At 45.6% G+C, this 18,050-nt stretch overlaps 1 protein-coding gene across 1 annotated transcript; it reads right to left on the bottom strand.

The window, feature by feature from the left end:
• Positions 1-11,599: 11,599 nt before the first annotated feature.
• LOC128746424 (peroxidase) lies at positions 11,600-17,430 on the bottom strand. The gene is made up of 7 exons (XM_053843472.1): positions 17,333-17,430; positions 14,353-14,568; positions 13,950-14,096; positions 12,212-13,879; positions 11,868-12,146; positions 11,701-11,797; positions 11,600-11,644 (listed from the first exon to the last, which is right to left on the bottom strand). Exons 1-7 carry the CDS (start codon positions 17,428-17,430, stop codon positions 11,600-11,602), a joined length of 2,550 nt encoding a protein of 849 aa, XP_053699447.1.
• Positions 17,431-18,050: the final 620 nt, after the last annotated feature.

Genomic DNA, 18,050 nt, shown 5'->3' with positions numbered 1-18,050 from the left:
ACTTAATTGCATTTTATTCTTTTTCTATTCAAATTCTTTTCATTTGAACCATTCTCAACGCATGCAATGAATGATGAAGGAACGAGGAAAAGATATGAATTGATTGGCAGTTAACTAAAAACTAATTGTATTATTCCTCTCGATATAAATTGAAAAATAATTCACAGATTGCTTCGATTCGGAAGCCGCCCTGGAAAATAAAAAGTTATTAACAACGAATCGGCGTAGACCTTCGCGACGAAATAAGGTCTACGATTGGAAACTCGGGACATGGAATTACAAATCGCTCGGCTTCCGGACGGGCTCGGACATGAACGCGTACGGACGGGAAGGACGGGAGGATATATACAGACCGGTAATCGGGCCAAACAGCCTGAATGCCGCAACGAACGACAACGGCCAACGATGCGTAACTAGCGATAACTAGGCCAACCTGGAGATCACCAGGCCAACGAATAGAAAACCAAATTGACCACATTCTTATTTTTATTTTATTTATATTTAGGTGGCTTGCCGTCTTCAGACAAAGCCTGTTGAACAAAATTTCTCCATGTAACTCGGTTGAGGGCTACCGCTCTCCAATTCCTCGGACACCGAGTTCTCTTCGCCAGATCTCGCTCCACCTGGTCTAACCATCTTGCTTGCTGCGCTCCTGGTCGTCTTGTTCCTACCGGATTTGAGGCGAACACCATCTTTGCAGGGTAATTGTCCGGCATTCTTGCAACATGCCCTGCCCATCGTATCCGTCCAGCTTTAGCCACCTTCTGGATTCGCCATAGAGCTGTGCGAGTTCATGGTTCATCCTCCGCCTCCATACACCGTTCTCCTGTACGCCGCCGAAGGTCGTTCTTAGCACTTGTCGTTCGAAAACTCCGAGCACTCGCAGGTTCTCCTCGAGCATTGTCCATGTTTCATGCCCGTAGAGAACAACCGGTCTAATAAGCGTCTTGTACAGGGTGCACTTTGTACGGGGACTTAGTCTGCTCGACCGTAATTGCTTGTGAAGCCCATAGTAAGCACGACTTCCGCTGATAATACGCCTCTGAATCTCAAGGCTGGTATCATTGTCCGCCGTTACCAGTGAGCCAAGGTAGACAAATTCATCGACTACCTCAAACTCATCGCCGTCGATAAATATACTACTGCCCAAGCGGTGTCGTTCGGCCTCGGTTCCGCTGGCCAGCATGTACTTTGTTTTAGACGTATTTACCTTTAACCCAATCTTTTCTGCTTTGCGCTTTAGTCTGTTGTACTGTTCAGCCCCCGCTACAGATGTTCTGCCGATAATATCCATGTCATTGGCAAAGCAGACGAATTGACTAGATTTTTAGAATATCGTACCCCGCGTGTTGATATCCGCTCGGTTCATAACACCTTGTAGCGCTATGTTGAACAACAGGTATGAAAGACCATCTCCTTGTCGAAGTCCCCTGCGAGATTCGAATGGGTCCGACAATCCACCCGAGATTCTCACACAGCACTGGATCCCATCCATCGTAGCCATGATAAGTCTAGTAAGCTTACCCGGAAAGCCGTTTTCGTCCAATATTTTCCATAGCTCTTGTCGGTTTACGCTATCATATGCGGCTTTGAAGTCGATGAACAGGTGGTGCGTGGGGACTCGGAATTCGCGGCACTTCTGGAGGATCTGCCGCAGGGTGAAGATTTGGTCTGTTGTAGACCGACCCTCCATGAAGCCGGCCTGGTAACTTCCCACAAATCTATTGGCTATTGGCGATAGTCGATGAAAGAGGACTTGGGACAGCACTTTGTAGGCGGCATTCAGGATAGTGATGGCTCGGTAGTTCTCACAATCCAGCTTATCACCTTTCTTCTAGATAGGGCAGATAACCCCGTCTTTCCACTCCTCCGGTAGTCGTTCCGTATTCCAAATCTTGACAATCAGTTGATGCCAACAGCCGGCCAACTTGTCCGGGCCCATTTTAATACGTTCCGCTCCAATGCCATCCTTTCCCGCTGCTTTGTTGTTCTTCAGCCGCTGGATGGCTTCTTTAGCTTCCCTTATCGATGGGGGTGGCACATCTTCGTCGCTTGCTGCACCAATGTGGTCACTTCCTCCACTATCATGGTCTTCCGCCTGCACGCCATTCAGGTGTTCATCGTAGTGCTGCTTCCACCTTTCGATCACCACACGGTCGTCAGTCAAGATACCTCCTTCTTTATCTCTGCACATTTCGGCCCGCGGCACGAAGCCTTTGCGAGATCCGTTGAGTCTCTGATAGAACTTCCGTATGTACCCGTGCTGCGTTCTTCTCAGCCAATATCTGCTGGCATTCCTCGTCAAACCATTCGTTACGTCGATTCGGTGCCACACGGCCTAGGACGTTCTCCGCTACGCTGTTAATGGCTGTTTTCACGGCATTCCAACAGTCCTCAAGAGGGGCTTCATCCAGCTCACCCTCTTCCGGCAGCGCGGTTTCGAGATAACGCGTAGTTTTCGGCGACATCCGGTTGCTTCAGCCACGCTAGATTATACCGTGGTGGGCGCCGGTATCGTATGTTGTTCACAACAGATAGTTTTTAACGTATCCTTACCATCACTAGGTAGTGATCCGAATCAATGTTAGCGCCCGGATAGGTTCTGACGTCGATAATGTCTGAAAAGTGCCGACCATCTATCAGAACGTGGTCGATTTGTGATTCTGTCTGGTTGGGTTATCTCCAGGTGTACCGATGGTAGAGGTTATGCTGGAAGAAGGTACTACGTATGGCCATGTTCTTGGAGGCGGCGAAGTCGACAAGTCTTAGGCCGTTTTCGTTCGTTTGCGGGTGAGCGCTGAACCGTCCAATCACCGGTTTGAATTCCTCCTCCTGACCAACCTGAGCATTACAGTCCCCGATGATAATTTTGACATCATGTCTTGGGCAGCGGTCGTATTCACGCTCCAACTGCGCGTAGAATTCGTCTTTGTCATCATCGGTACTTCCGAGGTGAGGGCTGTGCACGTTAATTATGCTTATATTGAAGAATCGGCCCTTGATTCTCAACCTGCACATTCAGGGGTTGATCAGCCACCACCCGATCACCCACTTCTGCATCTCGCCCATCACTATAAAAGCTGTGCCCAGCTCGTGTATATTGCCGCAGCTCTGGTAGATGGTATGACCATCTCTATACGTACGTACCATCGTTCCTATCCAGCATATCTCCTGCAGCGCTACGAAGTCGAACTTGTGGCTCTTCACTTCTTTAGAAAGCACGTCCCAAGAAACATTTATGCGCTGAATAAACATTTTAGCAGCCATAATTATTCAGCCATAGCTGAATATGTATCGAATAAAATTTATGTAAACAACTGTACAATACTTATTCAGCCAAAATTGGAGAACTTATACAACCTATTTTATTCGAGGCTGAAAAGCACTTGTTAAGCAGTTATATCGCCTCTGTGCGCCTTGTTTCCAGCATGCGCAAATATGGTTATTCTAAAACGCGCAAAAGCCTCTATTAAGCTACATTACAGCTTCAAAGCAGCTATTAGCAAGCCCGAAGCTTGACTTCGTTGTTTAAGAGCTGAAAAAAGGTGATTATTTCTAATACTAAACCATAGTTCAACCACAGGTTGAGTAAATTCAGCTAAAAAACGTTTGATCAGCTTGGAATTGTTACTTGGGTAGCTGCTTTCAAAGCTGTAAAGGAGCTTAATAGAGGCGTTTGCGTGTTTTTAAATAACCAATTTGCGCAATGCTGTCAATTCTATTTTTAGAACCAGAAATAGTGTTGCAATGCTTTGCAAACCAATGAAACTAGCGCTTGATAAGCTGCTATACAACAAAAATGTTCCTTGGGTTTTATAGCTGAATTTATTCTACCTGTGATTGAACTATGGTTTAGTTTTAGAAATAAAAATCTTTTTTCAGCTCTTAAACATGTATATTTAGTGGCTTGCTAATAGCTGCTTTCGAAGCTGCAATGGAGCTTAATATAGGCTTTTGCGCGTTTTTAAATAACCAATTTGCGCGAAGCTTGAAACAAGGCGCACAGAGGTTATATTTATAAAGGGCGATATAATTGCTTAACAAGTGTTTTTTCTACCTCAAACGAAATAGGTTGTACATAAGCTCCAAATTCGGCTGAATAAGAATACATAAATTTTATTCGATACATATTCAGCTGAATACTAATGGCTGCTAAAATATTTAATTAGCGCATAAATGTTTCGTGGGAGTGCTGTTTATTAAGATGACAAATCGTTTATTCAGCTAGTATAGCACAATTATTGAGAATATTGACGGGTTGTGGAGAGGTTGAAGATGCGTCTAATCTGCTTGTGACACTATTATGTGGAGCAGATGATTTACAGCGCATTCGTTGGCTGTTTAATCACTTATAGAATACAGAGGCCTTTACTTCAATTTATTCAGCGTCTACCACCTGTATTCAGAGTTAAATCAGCTGTGACCAAATCAGTAGCATTGTAATTCAGCTTTGGTGTTTGTTGGGGTGGCACGATGCCAACGCCCACCACACGGTGTGGGGTAGCACGAATGTAAATAACAGGGGTGAGTACCTGATTGTATATTTAACAGCTAACAATGTCAATGTATGCAATATACGGAACTTACTTACTTATGTGTCCATGTCCGCCGGTCCGGCAGAACAAAGGGATGAAATCAGAGATCTCCACTGCTGACGGTTACCCGCCATGGCTTTTACTTGTCGCCAGGACAGGTTCTCGTCTACAGCCCGGATGTCGTTGGCTAAGCTCCGTCGCCATGAGTCTCTGGGTCTGCCTCTTTTACGCTGTCCTTTTGGATTCCAGTCGAGTGCTTCTCTGCAAACCTCGTTCGCTCCTTTCCTCAAGGTGTGTCCGATCCACTTCCACCTACGCTTACGAATGTCTGTGTCTATCGGCCGTTGATGACACCGACGATAGAGTTCCTCATTGAATATCCAGTTATCAGGCCACCAGGCACGAATGATGTATCGCAGGCACCGGTTAATGAATACCTGCATTTTTTGCGATGTCTGCGCTGAGACACACCACGTTTCGCAGGCATACAGCAGTACGGATTTAACGTTTAAATTAAAGCTTCAGGTTTTCGTACGTAGAGTGGTCTGGTTTGAGCGCCAAATGTTTCGCAGACCTGCAAAGGCACCCCTGGCCTTCCTGATCCGTGTGGCTATATCAGTCTTGGTACCACCATCGGGCGTTGTTTGGCTACCAAGCTATTGACAGGCGTCTACCTGCTCAACTTGTTGTCCCGCTACTGTGAAGTTGGTGGAATTTTCAGTGTTCACTACCATAGACTTAGTTTTCGCTACATTGACTGTGAGACCTGCTGCCTGGGAGCTCTCGGAGAGGTCGTCTAACTTGCTCTGCATATCGTTTCGGCGTTGTGCGAGCAAGACAATGTCGTCGGCTAGGTCGAGGTCATTTAGCTGCTCCATCGTTAGAGCATTCCAAGGCAATCCTCGTTTTGGTCTACTGTCAATTGCTCCAACTAATATCTCATCCATAACGATGAGAAACAGAAGCGGTGATAAAATGCAGCCCTGTCTCACGCCAGCAGTAACGCTTATGGGGTCGGACAAGACGCCGTTGTGCAAAACCTTGCACGAGAACGCCTCGTACTGAGCCTCGATGAGATGAACTAGCTTATCTGGAACTCCTCTACGCCTAAGTGCGCCCCAGATGTTTTCGTGATTGAGTCGGTCGAACGCCTTTTCGAAGTCAACGAACACCAGCAGAAGAGAGTCTTGAAATTCGTTGATCTGCTCCAATATAATGCGGAGCTTTGTGATATGGTCTACACATGATCGGATAGCACGGAATCCAGCTTGCTACCGCCGGGGAGTAGCGTCGATCTTCTCCTGGATACGGTTGAGGATTACCTTACAGAGTACTTTGAGAGTAATACAGAGCAACGTGATGCCACGCCAGTTACCGCATTCCGTTAGGTCTCCTTTCTTAGGGACTTTGACCAATATGCCCTGCATCCAGTCCACCGGAAAAGTTGCGGTTTCCCAAATATTGCTGAAAAGCTGATGCATCATCTGGGCTGACAAAGATGGGTCAGCTTTGAGCATTTCGGCTGAAATACGATCTATCCCTGGCGCTCTATTGGGTTTCATACTCTGCTACTCTGATGGCTGCTAGAATTTCATCCAGCGATGGCGCCTCCGAGTTCACGCGATTTATTCGACGAACTGTAGGCGTCGTACGCTGCTGGTTTTGTTGGTCTCTGATATTTGAAACTCGAAAGAGTTGTTCAAACTGTTCAGTCCATCGCTTAAGCTGTTCTGTACGGTCAGTCAATAGCTGACCAGCTTTGTCCTTTAGCGGCATCTTTGTATTCATCCTGGCACCACTAAGGCGGCGAGAAATATCGTACGACAAACGGATATCACCATTGGCGGCGGCGGTTTCTCCTTGTTCGGCTAGGGAGTTAGTCCAGGCTCTCTTGTCCCGCCTACAAGCACGTTTAACGGCGCTCTCCAGTTCGGCGTATCGTTGACGGGCAGCTGTCTTAGCCGATCTGGTCCGCGCTCGCTCAATGCCGGCTTTCGCCTCTCTCCGCTCATCGATCTTCCTCCAAGTTTCATCCGAAATCCACTCCCTCCGCCCACTGCGCGCTTTGCCGAGGGTTTCATCACTGGTCGTGATGAAGGCGTTCTTGATGCCGGTCCATTGCTCTTCGACGGTTCCACCAGATGGCAACTCCGAGGCTCGAGATTCAAGTTGTTCAACAAAGGCCCTTTTCACCTCAGGATTCTCCAATCGGCGGACGTCGTAGCGGCACCCAACTTTCTCCTCCCGTCGTTGGACACGTGCGACGCGCAGACGTATCTCAGCGATAACAAGATGATGGTCGGATGCAATGTCAGCGCTGCGTTTGTTGCGTACATCAAGAAGGCTCCTTCTCCATTTCCGGCTGATGCAGATGTGGTCGATTTGGTTTTCTGTTCGGCCGTCGCGAGAAACCCACGTGACTTTATGTACTGGTCTATGGGGGAAGAGCGATCCACCAATGACCATGTCGTTATTACCACAGAATTCTGTAAACAGCTCCCCGTTTTCGCTCATCTCTCCTAGGCCATGGCGTCCCATGACGCGTTCAAGGTCCGCGTTGTTTGAGCCAATCTTCGCGTTGAAGTCGCCCATGTGAATTTGGATGTCCCCCTTCGGGATTTTCTCAACCACGCTGTTCAGCTGGCTGTAAAAGCTCTCTTTCTCCTGCAGGTCGGCAGCATCTGTTGGCGCATAGCACTGGATTGCCGTAAGGTTCCTAACCCGTGTTCCGAATCTGGCAACGATTGTTCGCTCATTTATCGGTTCCCACTTCATCAGGGCCGCACGTGCCCCTGGGCTCAGTAGGAATCCAACTCCTCTTTCTCGAGTAGCATTTTCACCTCGTATGCCAGAGTAGAGCAAGACTTGCCCGGATGATGTCCTGTGTTCGCCAGTAACCGGCCAGCGGACCTCGGTCAGCCCCAGGATTTCAAGCTTCAGGCGGCTAGCTTCCCTTGCAAGTTGAGCCAGCTTGCCCTGCTGGGCAAGGGTCAGTATATTCCATGTTCCGATTCGTGTCCGTGTTTTCATGCTAAAGGTCGTTGCCAATAATCCGGAGAGATTTCTTCTTTCATTTTCATTAACTTTTTGTGTGTTCTGGTACAGTAGGCTGTTAACCTAAGGTCCTTATCCCGCTGATGGGGCTGCCATCTTAATGTGGGCGGGAGCCACTGTGCCCCCTTTCCTGTTAGCATACGACAACCGAAGTTGCGTACCCCAGCCGGCACCTCGTGGAGGTAGGAATAGGAGTTAATGAACAGAGGTTATGGAATGCACATGTTCACCCTTTGCCAGCCCCACATTTCGTAAGGTGTTTTCATTTCCGGGAGTGCAGATGTTGGACTACGATTGATTGTATAAACAGCTGCCACTTCTGCTTCACACCACATCGACCGTTTGAATCCCGCATCATCTAGCATAGCTCTCGACCGTTCCATTATAGTCCTATTCACCCTTTCGGCAACGCCATTCTGCTGTGGCGTATAAGGCACAGTTGGTTCCATTCTAATACCTGCATTCTCACAATATGCGATGAATTCCGCATTAATATACTCTCCACTGTTGTCACTCCTTAACCTAGCAATTTTTGTTCCAAAATGAGCGGTGGCCATTGCAGCATATTTTTGAAATGCTTCCAGTACGTCACTTTTTGCCTTCAGCGTATAGACAGCGGTAAAATGCGTGAAATCGTCAATGAAACTGACAAATATTTTTCTTCCATTCCAGGAGGCGGGATTGAACGGACCGCATACATCCGTATGGGTTAGTTCAAGAGGACGAGCAGAACGAGGTCGACTACTCTCCTCGAACGGCAAACGTGTTTGCTTCCCCATCATGCATGATTCACATACCTTCGAATCCGGTGCAGCATTTCCACCAATGTCGATTCCCTCGACCATGTTGTGACGAATAAGTTTCAGCAGACCAGTATTTCCGATGTGCCCGTACCGACGATGCCACAGAGACATTTCATTCTCCGCTTCCGAAATCATGGCTGAATTGGTTCGGTTGACGGTCACATCCAGCTCGTAGAGTCTACCCTGTCGCTTAGCTCGGCAGACCACTTCCTGTCCTCTCAAAATACGCGCATCATTTTCACTGAAGACGACTTCCATTCCTCGTTCCGTAGCTCGCTTTACGGAAAATAAGTTGCTAAATAAACCAGGCACGTACAGAACGTTGTAAACAGTGCAATTTAATTTCCTGTTTCCAACCGTCGACACCATCTTCACTTCACCAGCAAATGCAGAATGGCGTTTCCGATAAATTGGCTCGTTGTTTCCTCTGCTTTCCTAAGATTTTCCGATGGCCTTTCCTGTCTGATGCCTGGACAGTTTGCCCGTTTGTGGCCTATTTTTCCGCAAGCGTGGCACTTGAACGTAAATTTCCTGCCCTTACCAGCAAATGCTATTCCAGGTTCCAGCTTTTCGGTGCTGTGTTGTCGCTTCACGTCTTCATTCAGCAATCTCGTCCTGACAAATTCCATCGAACATTGCTCTACTGGTAACGTTTCGAAAACTGTTATCAACTGATTGTACGACTCAGGCATCGTTTGCAGCAAAAAGAATACTACTACGGCCTCAGCAAACTTCATCTCGGCGGATTCTAGTTCACGTACTACCTTTTCGAAACTAACGATATGTTCCTCCATCGGCGGCTTGTCGTTATACTTCATTCCGGTCAGCTGTTTCAGTAGAAAGAAAATTCCTGACACACCCTTCCGTTCAAATGTGTGTTTAAGCGTGTTCCAAATGTCCCTGGGAGATCGTTTACCGCGAATATATTCCAGCTGGGAGTCTGCAATTTTGTGGATCAGGATTGACTTGTGTCATAACTTTGCCCATTATTAATTACTTTGCCCTAGCCATACCTGAATATATATAGATATACCTTGCGACAGCTGTCAATATTCCCCGCGCTTTTGTAAGCTTCTGCTGAGAATAAAACAAGTAATTGAAAGTACTACACGCGTTTTCATTTCGATGCTGTACGAAATTGTCCCCGTTATTCTTCCGCGTTAGTTACGGACCTACAATTGGCCACCAAATACAACAACTTGCACTTGGCGTCCTCTTGCTTCCGCCGTATCCGCCTTCGCTCCTTCTCCGCCACCACTTCCGCAGCATCAGCCCCGTTTTCCTGGTAAAAATCTTCCTCTTCCAACGACCGACGTCTGGATGCAATGGAGCAAACCAACCTCTTCCAGGTATGCCTCCATCCGGAAACTCCAATTTGAAAAATTCCTTCCGTCAAACAGGTACACGCGTTGAGTACGATCCTCTTCCATTTTCACGATTCTTGAATTCCTCGGTTCTTCCAACGAAAAAATTACTTGTGACTTCTAGTAAATTCGATGAGTGAAAATTTTCTAACACGACTCGCGATTACTATGGTTACCCGTTGCCTGGGAGCCCATAACCTGTAGAGAAACACGAGTTGTTAACGCAGTGACGGTTTATTAACAAAGAGTTACTCACACCAGAGCTACTGTGTTACCTGACTCACTGCGAAATGCGTTGTATTCGCGGTATCGTGTTGGTTCGAAAGGTTTCGAAAAATATCGCCCTTCTATCGAAAATATCGTTAATTTTGATCACTAAAAATAACGTACTTAAACGTTATATTTCATGTGCCAGTAGTACGCAATAATTGTATTGTGAAACTGAATTGTTATTTATGCAACTTTTTACAAATTAAATGCAATAACAAAAGCACAACTTATAAAAAATCGTTTGTTATCGATATTAACTGCATATGCGTTATAAACGAATAAAACGTATGGTTACGTTTTATTTCAATAATACGCATATTCGCAGTGAGTCAGGTAAAACAGTAGTCGTATTTATAGTAAATGTATAAATCAAAGGTTGCTAAGTTTACAAAACTAATGTTGGGTCTGTATTTCAACACATTTCACGGACGGCAAATAAGATTTTCTACTGTTTAATTGGTTTTATTATGATTTTTGTGCATAATAGGGCAAAATGGACCACTTTTCGAAGTCTGCGCAGCATGAAGCCATCACCGTATCTTGTAAGATTCCAAACCAGCAGTTTCTAATTCTGCGGATTACGAGCTCGGTTTTGCCCATTGTGCAGTGGCCTAGTTCCGATGGTTAAGGTCCCTCCCATTATAAAATGAAAACGCTACAACTACTTGTACTTAAAAACTTTATTATGTACATAAATAATACACAAAATAAAAACAACAGAGAGTGAATGGCGTGTGTTGGATTTTAACCTTTCAACGGGTGTATACAATTCGGCTAAGTGTATATTTTTCTTAACTAATTTTTTAAAATTCAAACGGTTTTGTTCCTTTTAGACGGAGGCACGGGGCGTGCCTCCCCAAATTATTATCATCATCATCATCGGCTGAAGGCAGGTATTTTAAGGTAGTAAATAAATATTTTAAAATCGGTACCGCTCCCTTATTGTGTACATACAGTATGACATCATCAACGTTCAGTTCTGAGAGAAGGCTGTTTGTTTTCTGCTGCTTGCTATGGTAGTGCCGGGTTTGGACGGGGGTGTTTTATAAAATCTCCGATACACATTAAATGCTTGGTTGTTCTATAGAACTATAGATACTTTGATCGATTAAAACGAATAACTTTTGCACTAGGAAAAAAAAAACGTAACAAAACAAAAATAAAATGATAACCTAAGAAAGAATGGAAGAATGATTTTGATTGTTGGTGCATACCAGCATTTTTTCCGGTATTCCGAGGGGGGGGCTCTTTCGGACGACGGGTGCCAAGATGATAAGATGTGTATAATACAATGCGATAACAATTAAGAGATAAAGCTACGGTGGAAGAGGTAAAAGCTAGAGAGAGAGATAGTGGGATTCATTCAGGTGGACAGACTAACTGACTGACTGACTGACTGACGGACGGACTGACTGGATGGAAGCTCGTAGATTAGCTTATGAACAACATTTAACACGAATTTATCTAAACTTATAATCTCTGAAATGGTTTTTCGTCCCGCGTTCGATGGATCGTCTCTCGTTTTCGTTCACCTTTCCTCTTGCCAGTCAGACGGGGATTGACGGGGGATTGATTACTTCTTGAAACCGATGTTTTCCGGTATGTCATTGAGGAATTGCTGTAAAATAGAATCGTTGGAGTGAAATCGGTTTTAAATGTTTGTTCTGAACTCACATATTGATGAGGTGAATGGCTTTCTTGACCAAAGTCAGCCCATTTGGTCAGATCGATCGATGGAAGGATTCCACTCTTGCATGGCACTCTTGGATTGCTGTTCAGAAAAACACAAAAAGCAAAAATGTCAAACTTTATTTTGATTGGGGAAAAAAGGGCAAACGTACATTTCATGGTCCGGCAACACCATCGGGTAGATCTGGACGGTGTCGATCAGATCGGTGTTGTCGCAGATCAACCGTGCCAGTTTGGCCTTTCGAACCTCCTGCAGCTGTTCGGGGGTGAATGACGAGGGCTGATTCGGCAGCTCGTACCAGAATCGATCTCCACGGCGCACGTAGCTGAACTGGGTAGCGATGACGCACGCGAAGGTCGGTCCCAGCATCGAACCGGGCAGCGAGCGCTCGGACACCCCACCGGACCAGAGATCAACATCCGAAGGATGCCTGTCAGAAGAAAGAACGTCAAACAATTTTCCGTCCTGAAAAAAAAAACACGGGGACAAACTCACTCAAATATGCTCTCGTATCGTCGAACGGTTTCGTTCGGCATCGATCCGAACAGCTCCTGGAAGGTGTCTGCCGTCGGCAGACCGCAGAACTTCCTAAACTCCATGTAGCCGGGAACGCCAAACTCCCGGCCGCGCTGCATGTTGAACGAAACCAGATCCATACCGAAGCGGGCTCCCTCCTTCTTGAACAGATGATTGGTCACTTCCTGCGTGATGGAATCGTCCATCGCTTGGGCAACCTGATTCATCAGTCCCATCAGGTACTCGTCGTAGACGCCGGCCCGATACAGATCGTACGGCCGACGGATCAGATCGGAAAGTCGCTTGGAAGCGATGAATTTGTGCGCCTTGGACCACCGTTCGACGGCCGTCGGCAGCAGCGAGTGACCGAAGCGGAAGGCAGCCGCTGCGAAAGCGTCGATAATGGCCGGATTGACCGTTTCATCGTACCCATCCCAGTAGCCCTCCTTCGGCGTGAGCAGACCGAACTTCTCCATAACCTCCTTGCCGAGCAGAATCGGCAGAAACTCGTTGTAGGTTATGTGCTGAATGATGGCGATGTTAATGCGGCGGGTTTCCTGGAACAGCGTTTCGTCGTCCCAGTGTGGATTGATGCGACCCAACTCGGTGGCGATGCGGTTGTGTTCGCGCGCTAGCAGCGTGTGCATGCAGGTCAGCACCAGCTGTTCGTTGACGCGGATTTCACCGGCTTCGAAGCAGAACATGCTCTTGTTCGGACGAGTGCAACCCTCATCCGGGATGTCCAGCTTAAGCGGGAGCAGATCCTTAAGGCCGTACTCGGCGAAAACGGGATTCATACGAAGCAGACCATTGTAACCGGTGCGCAGTTTGCGGGTAAACTTCTCATTCACCCCGTAGATTGTGTTTCCGTCGATGACGGACGTTAGGGTGTTGAACTGCTGCCGAGATCCGAGGCGACAGCCGGCGCGAGGCGACGGGAAACCACGCACAAAGTCGATGCATTTGACGTTGAACAACCGATAGAAATAGTCATCGTCGGGAACGCGGATTTCATTGCAGTACGGGTGTTTCAGGTGCGGCGGTCGCTTGCAGCACTCCTCCGGATCGTTTTTGTTGATGGGATCCAGCGGAGTTCCGGTTAGCGTGAAGTCGTGATCCATAAACTGTCCCCACGCAATGACAAACACCGTACCGGCGTGATCGTGATAACCCTCGTCGGGGTGAATGGTTCGTGAAACGACACGTGACAGCGGCAGCTCGTTGCCGGTAACCGAGATCCGTGGGGCGTTAATGCCGTCGGCATACAGCGGACCGATCAACCGCTGGAAAGGTGTCATCGCTGCTCCCCAGGTCGGGTGTTTCAGATTGTTGCACAGACCATCAACGCGACGGTACTTGCCCGGCCGACATTCCACTCCGGACAGGAAAGCGGGACAAACCTCCCGAATGAGCGTCTTGGAAGTGTCGATCGACGGTAGGCCCTTCTCGATTTCTTCGTACGAAAGACCATACGTCCGGGCAAGCTGAATGGAAATGTCCAGCAACAGCTCACCGACGGTGGCGATGTCCTCCGTCTTCCAGTCACCCTTTGGCTGCGACACCCGGATGCGCTTTCGCGCATCCAAGTAGGCCTGATTGATGGCATCGTACGAGATGCATGTGTTCGACTCTGTGTGCAGTGGAGATCTGTCAAAAGTAGTAGAAAAAAATCAATTTTAAACAAGCAGTTAAAAGAAGGGTAAAAAATCATACTCACAACGTTCCACGGAACAGATTTATATTGTAGTCGAAGGCGGACGATTTGCCGGGGCCGCCCACATAGAGCGCACAGTCGTTACCATGCTGATCGAAGCTAAGGAATTGTGAATTAACTACCACTACTGGTGCAATTATGGCCAGTAACCTACAGAAGAAGAAAAAAAACGAAACGATCAAAAAGAATGGTATAAATGAAAGGAGAAGGTGAGAACTTAATGATCTGCACAAGAAAAAAAATTGGCAAACTGGCTGCCTGCCTGTGAACGTGCCGGCGACCTAGACAGACAGAGTGAGCTGCTGGTTGCTGCTGGCTTGTTGCTTTTGAGGTTATGTTGTGTAACTTTTATGGAAGGTTAGTGACGGTCATGCTGGAACCTAGTTGGCTAGGTTCTTTACCATACCAGACGGAGACGGTGACTGTCCACTTATGCAAATTATGTGGACCGCCGCTTAGGTCGTTCATGAACCCCAACCGATAGATGGTCCATTTAGATAATAAAATTAATCGATCGCGGTCCTTGATGAATGGCTTATTACGGTAGGGATAGCTAACTAGAATCGCAACCCGGCATCGGAGATGCCCTCCGAACGACATTGCCGAGGTCTCCCGACCTAACCTAATGATCAAACGAAGAAAAAAAAACCCGTGATTCAAGAACGGCTCAAGAGTGGTGATCGTAACGCTCAGCAACATTCACATTACTGCACACATGTCGTAATCTGTCATAAATCATGGTTCATTGCATTCGCCGCCCGCTCGAACTCGAACGCGAAACGTGCCCCGATCCAAGCAGGCCAATTTAAATTCTTGCTGCTTTGCGCGGCCTGTCGGCTGCTGGCTGCTGCGCAGCCGGACAAAAATTCTTCGGAAAAAGGCTCCAACTCCAAGTCCAAGCTGGCTGGCTGATTCACACGTCCATTCTCTAAAATGTGAAGCGTGCCCGTCAGTGGTCCACACGTGCGCCATAAAGAGAGTGCGCTCGGTGGTGCGCTTTGCATGATAGGACATTTTTCTCTTTGATTTTGATGGTTCTTTTCAAAGAGTCCGACTTTTGTTAAGTATCTCGATTCTAAGGGGTTTTTAATGTTGGACACATTTAAATGCCAGCTGGCTCATTTTTCTTCAAGGTCTGAGCATTTTATTACACTTTTTATAGCGAGAACAGTTAATTAGAGGTAGATAATTATGTTATTTATTTGCAGCAGTGATGAGAAGAACGAATAACGAGACATTGGAATCCTAAACCAATTAGGGAAAGTTGAGACGAAGTTTTCAATGAAGGTCAAATTGGCAAATAAATCAAGGTGAACTGTGCTGCTGTCAATGTTACTGCTCTGAAAGCACTGAGAGCACAAGTAGGCGGCGTCTTAAAGGTCAGAATTTTTCTTCTTAGTTCAAAATTGACGGTTCCGAAAGATTTCAGAAAAGGCTTTCAGCGTTTGTCCGGGCTGCTTGGCAGCAATTTTCAGCATCCTAAAATTACAAAAATGGCCGGAGATTGTAAAGATTGCAAATTGCAGCCAAAATTATCCGTGAAAAGTCCCTCGTGAATAATGTAGGTGTATCGTTTAACAACGCACGTAGTAAGGCAACACGAGTTAGATTAGTACAGGACTATCGAAGTTTAAAAGTGCTCGAAGAAAAGTTTGAACGTATAAAGTACGTGGACGTTAAACTTCATTTTCTGAGGCACCATGTTCGAGACGGACGAGACGGATGTTGGACTTGAGTTTGATGAGCTTTGTGCCTGAGCTTTTCGTGATCCAATCACTACCTGTCTTGGTGTTTGGTTTTTCCCGGTTCAATTTCTTCAATCATTTGCCTTGCCTTACTACGAAGATCGAAGCTTCGAAAATGCTTTCTTGCGGCAAAGCAAAATTTAAACCCGTTTCAAACACGGGTGTGACAAAGTGGTGCCTTTCGGCCACCACTCGCCATTCGTGCTACAAAACTAAATTTCATTTGTGCCACAATCTCCTTCATCGCCGCATCGATTATAATATAAAACTTTACCTTCGCAAACACTCCGAGAAGGTTTAGTTTGGCAGGATCGCCAATGTAACGTTCGTTATTTTTGCCATCTAGCACCACTGACTCCGAAAACTCCGTTTTCGCATAAAGCTACCGCCACCTTGTTCCACTTCACTTTTTCTTTGATGTTTCTAATTAGGTGCACAGCTAAGTTCCTAAACTGTTTATCAAGACATTGTAGCCGCCACAAGTAGCGTTCCACGCGTAACTGTTTCTAGTTTCCTGTTAAACGTTTCTGCTGGGAACCATTTGAAGTCCTCTACCGAATGCGGCCCAGATGGCATTCCTTCCATAGTCCTGAACCGCTGTCTAAGTGCGTTTGACGACGGGAGTCTAAACTATTTGAACTAAACGTTCTGGATAAGTTAATCCAAGATTAACCGAACAATCCAAGAAAGTTATCAAATTGACACCGTAGATACAGACCTTTCTGCAGCTGTGTCTTTCAAAAGCGATGAATACGCTTCCTCGCCCTGTGAAGTTACCCCCGGTGTTCCCCAAGGCAGTCATTTGGGACCTGTTTTCCTGTTTCTGCTGTACAGGAATTAAGTGAGCATGATCCTCAAATGTTTGAGATTATCATATGCTGATGATTTGAAAATGTACTATACAGTAAAAAGACCTAATGAAGCCCACCTCTTGCAACAGGAGTATCTGGAAACCTTCGACGAATGACGCTGAATTAGCAAGATGTCACTAAATATGACCAAGCGCTCGGTCATCTCCTTCAATTTCCATTAAAAACGTGGCGAAGGTGCCCAAACCAATCACGAGAAAAATTGGTGCAAAATTTGGTGAAAATCTTTGGGCTACAAAGTGTGTACACTAACGTGCCCAGACACAAACAAAAGGTGGGACACCCGGCCCCTTCCAAAAGAATGTTTTGGCCCGGAAAAATAGAGTAATCGTAGGATGACCAATCTATTATAACTTATCGCAAAAATACCGGCCGATGAGGTTGAAAACTCCGAACTTTCGGGTGCAATTGAATTAAAAATCAAACATGATATTGGACTGGAAATCGGACTTGAACTTGAACTACTACGGGTTATACTTGATATTGAATGGGGATTGGACTTAAATTTAGGGCAATTTGAACTGCAAGTTTAACTTGGAATTAGACATGAAAACTGAATTTGAAGTATTTGTTTGAAATTGGAGTTGAATTATACTTGGAATTGGGTTTAAAATAGGACTTCAAATCGAAGCTTGACATTGAATTTGATTTGAATTTTTACTAGTTTGAATATTAAGTTTTATTTCAAGCCGGATATGGACACGAAATTAGACACAAAGTTTTACTTGAAATTTGGATTATATTTTTCGTCTTGTTCTCTCGTACGTTTTACCTCTTATCTGTTCCGTTTTTCTTTTTTCTAACCCCGTTTTCCACGTTTTGTTCGTTTTTTGCCGTTTCCTGTATCGTTTTATTGGTTTTTGCTATCATTTTCTTTCAGTTTTTCCTTTTTTTGTCATTTTCTATTTTTTCCAATTTTTCTGTCTCATTGTTTCGTTTTTCCTGACCCATTTTTTCTTATTTTCAGTTCTCTTTTTTCTCATTTTATAAACTAGTTTTTGGTTATTTGGTTTTTCCGCTTTTGATGCCCCGTTTTTTCGTCTTTTCGGTTTCGTTTATCCTGTTTTTGGCCTACTGTTTGCTCTTCCTCTGCGGTTTTTCCTTTTTAACTTCGATTTTACGTCTTTTTCGTTCTATTTTTGCATTTCCTTTAGTCCGTTTTTCCTATTTGATCTTCTTTATTCTTTTTCTGCTCTTTTTTCCCGTTTTTTTGTCTTGGTTTCCTTCCTGTGCTCCTTTTTGCGCTCCTGATTTTTCTTTGCCGTTTATCGTCTTTTTTGGTTTTACTTGTTTATCAGGCCCATTTTTTCTTCTGCTTTTTTTCTGTAAAGCGAATAAGGGTTTTCTTTACAACCAAGACGCCGGAATCCTTGTTTTATTTACAATAATTAACTTTACTCTTATTACGCGATAATTAAAAACTGTTGAACATTACAACCTTCCGAAAACACGACGAAAAAATTTGTTTAATTAATTTTAGACACTTTACA

The sequence above is a fragment of the Sabethes cyaneus genome, chromosome 1 (assembly GCF_943734655.1).
Source record: "Sabethes cyaneus chromosome 1, idSabCyanKW18_F2, whole genome shotgun sequence".
NCBI lineage: Eukaryota > Metazoa > Arthropoda > Insecta > Diptera > Culicidae > Sabethes > Sabethes cyaneus.
The sequence above is the reverse complement of the archived record's forward strand: the minus strand, read 5'-3'. Positions and strand labels throughout refer to the sequence as shown.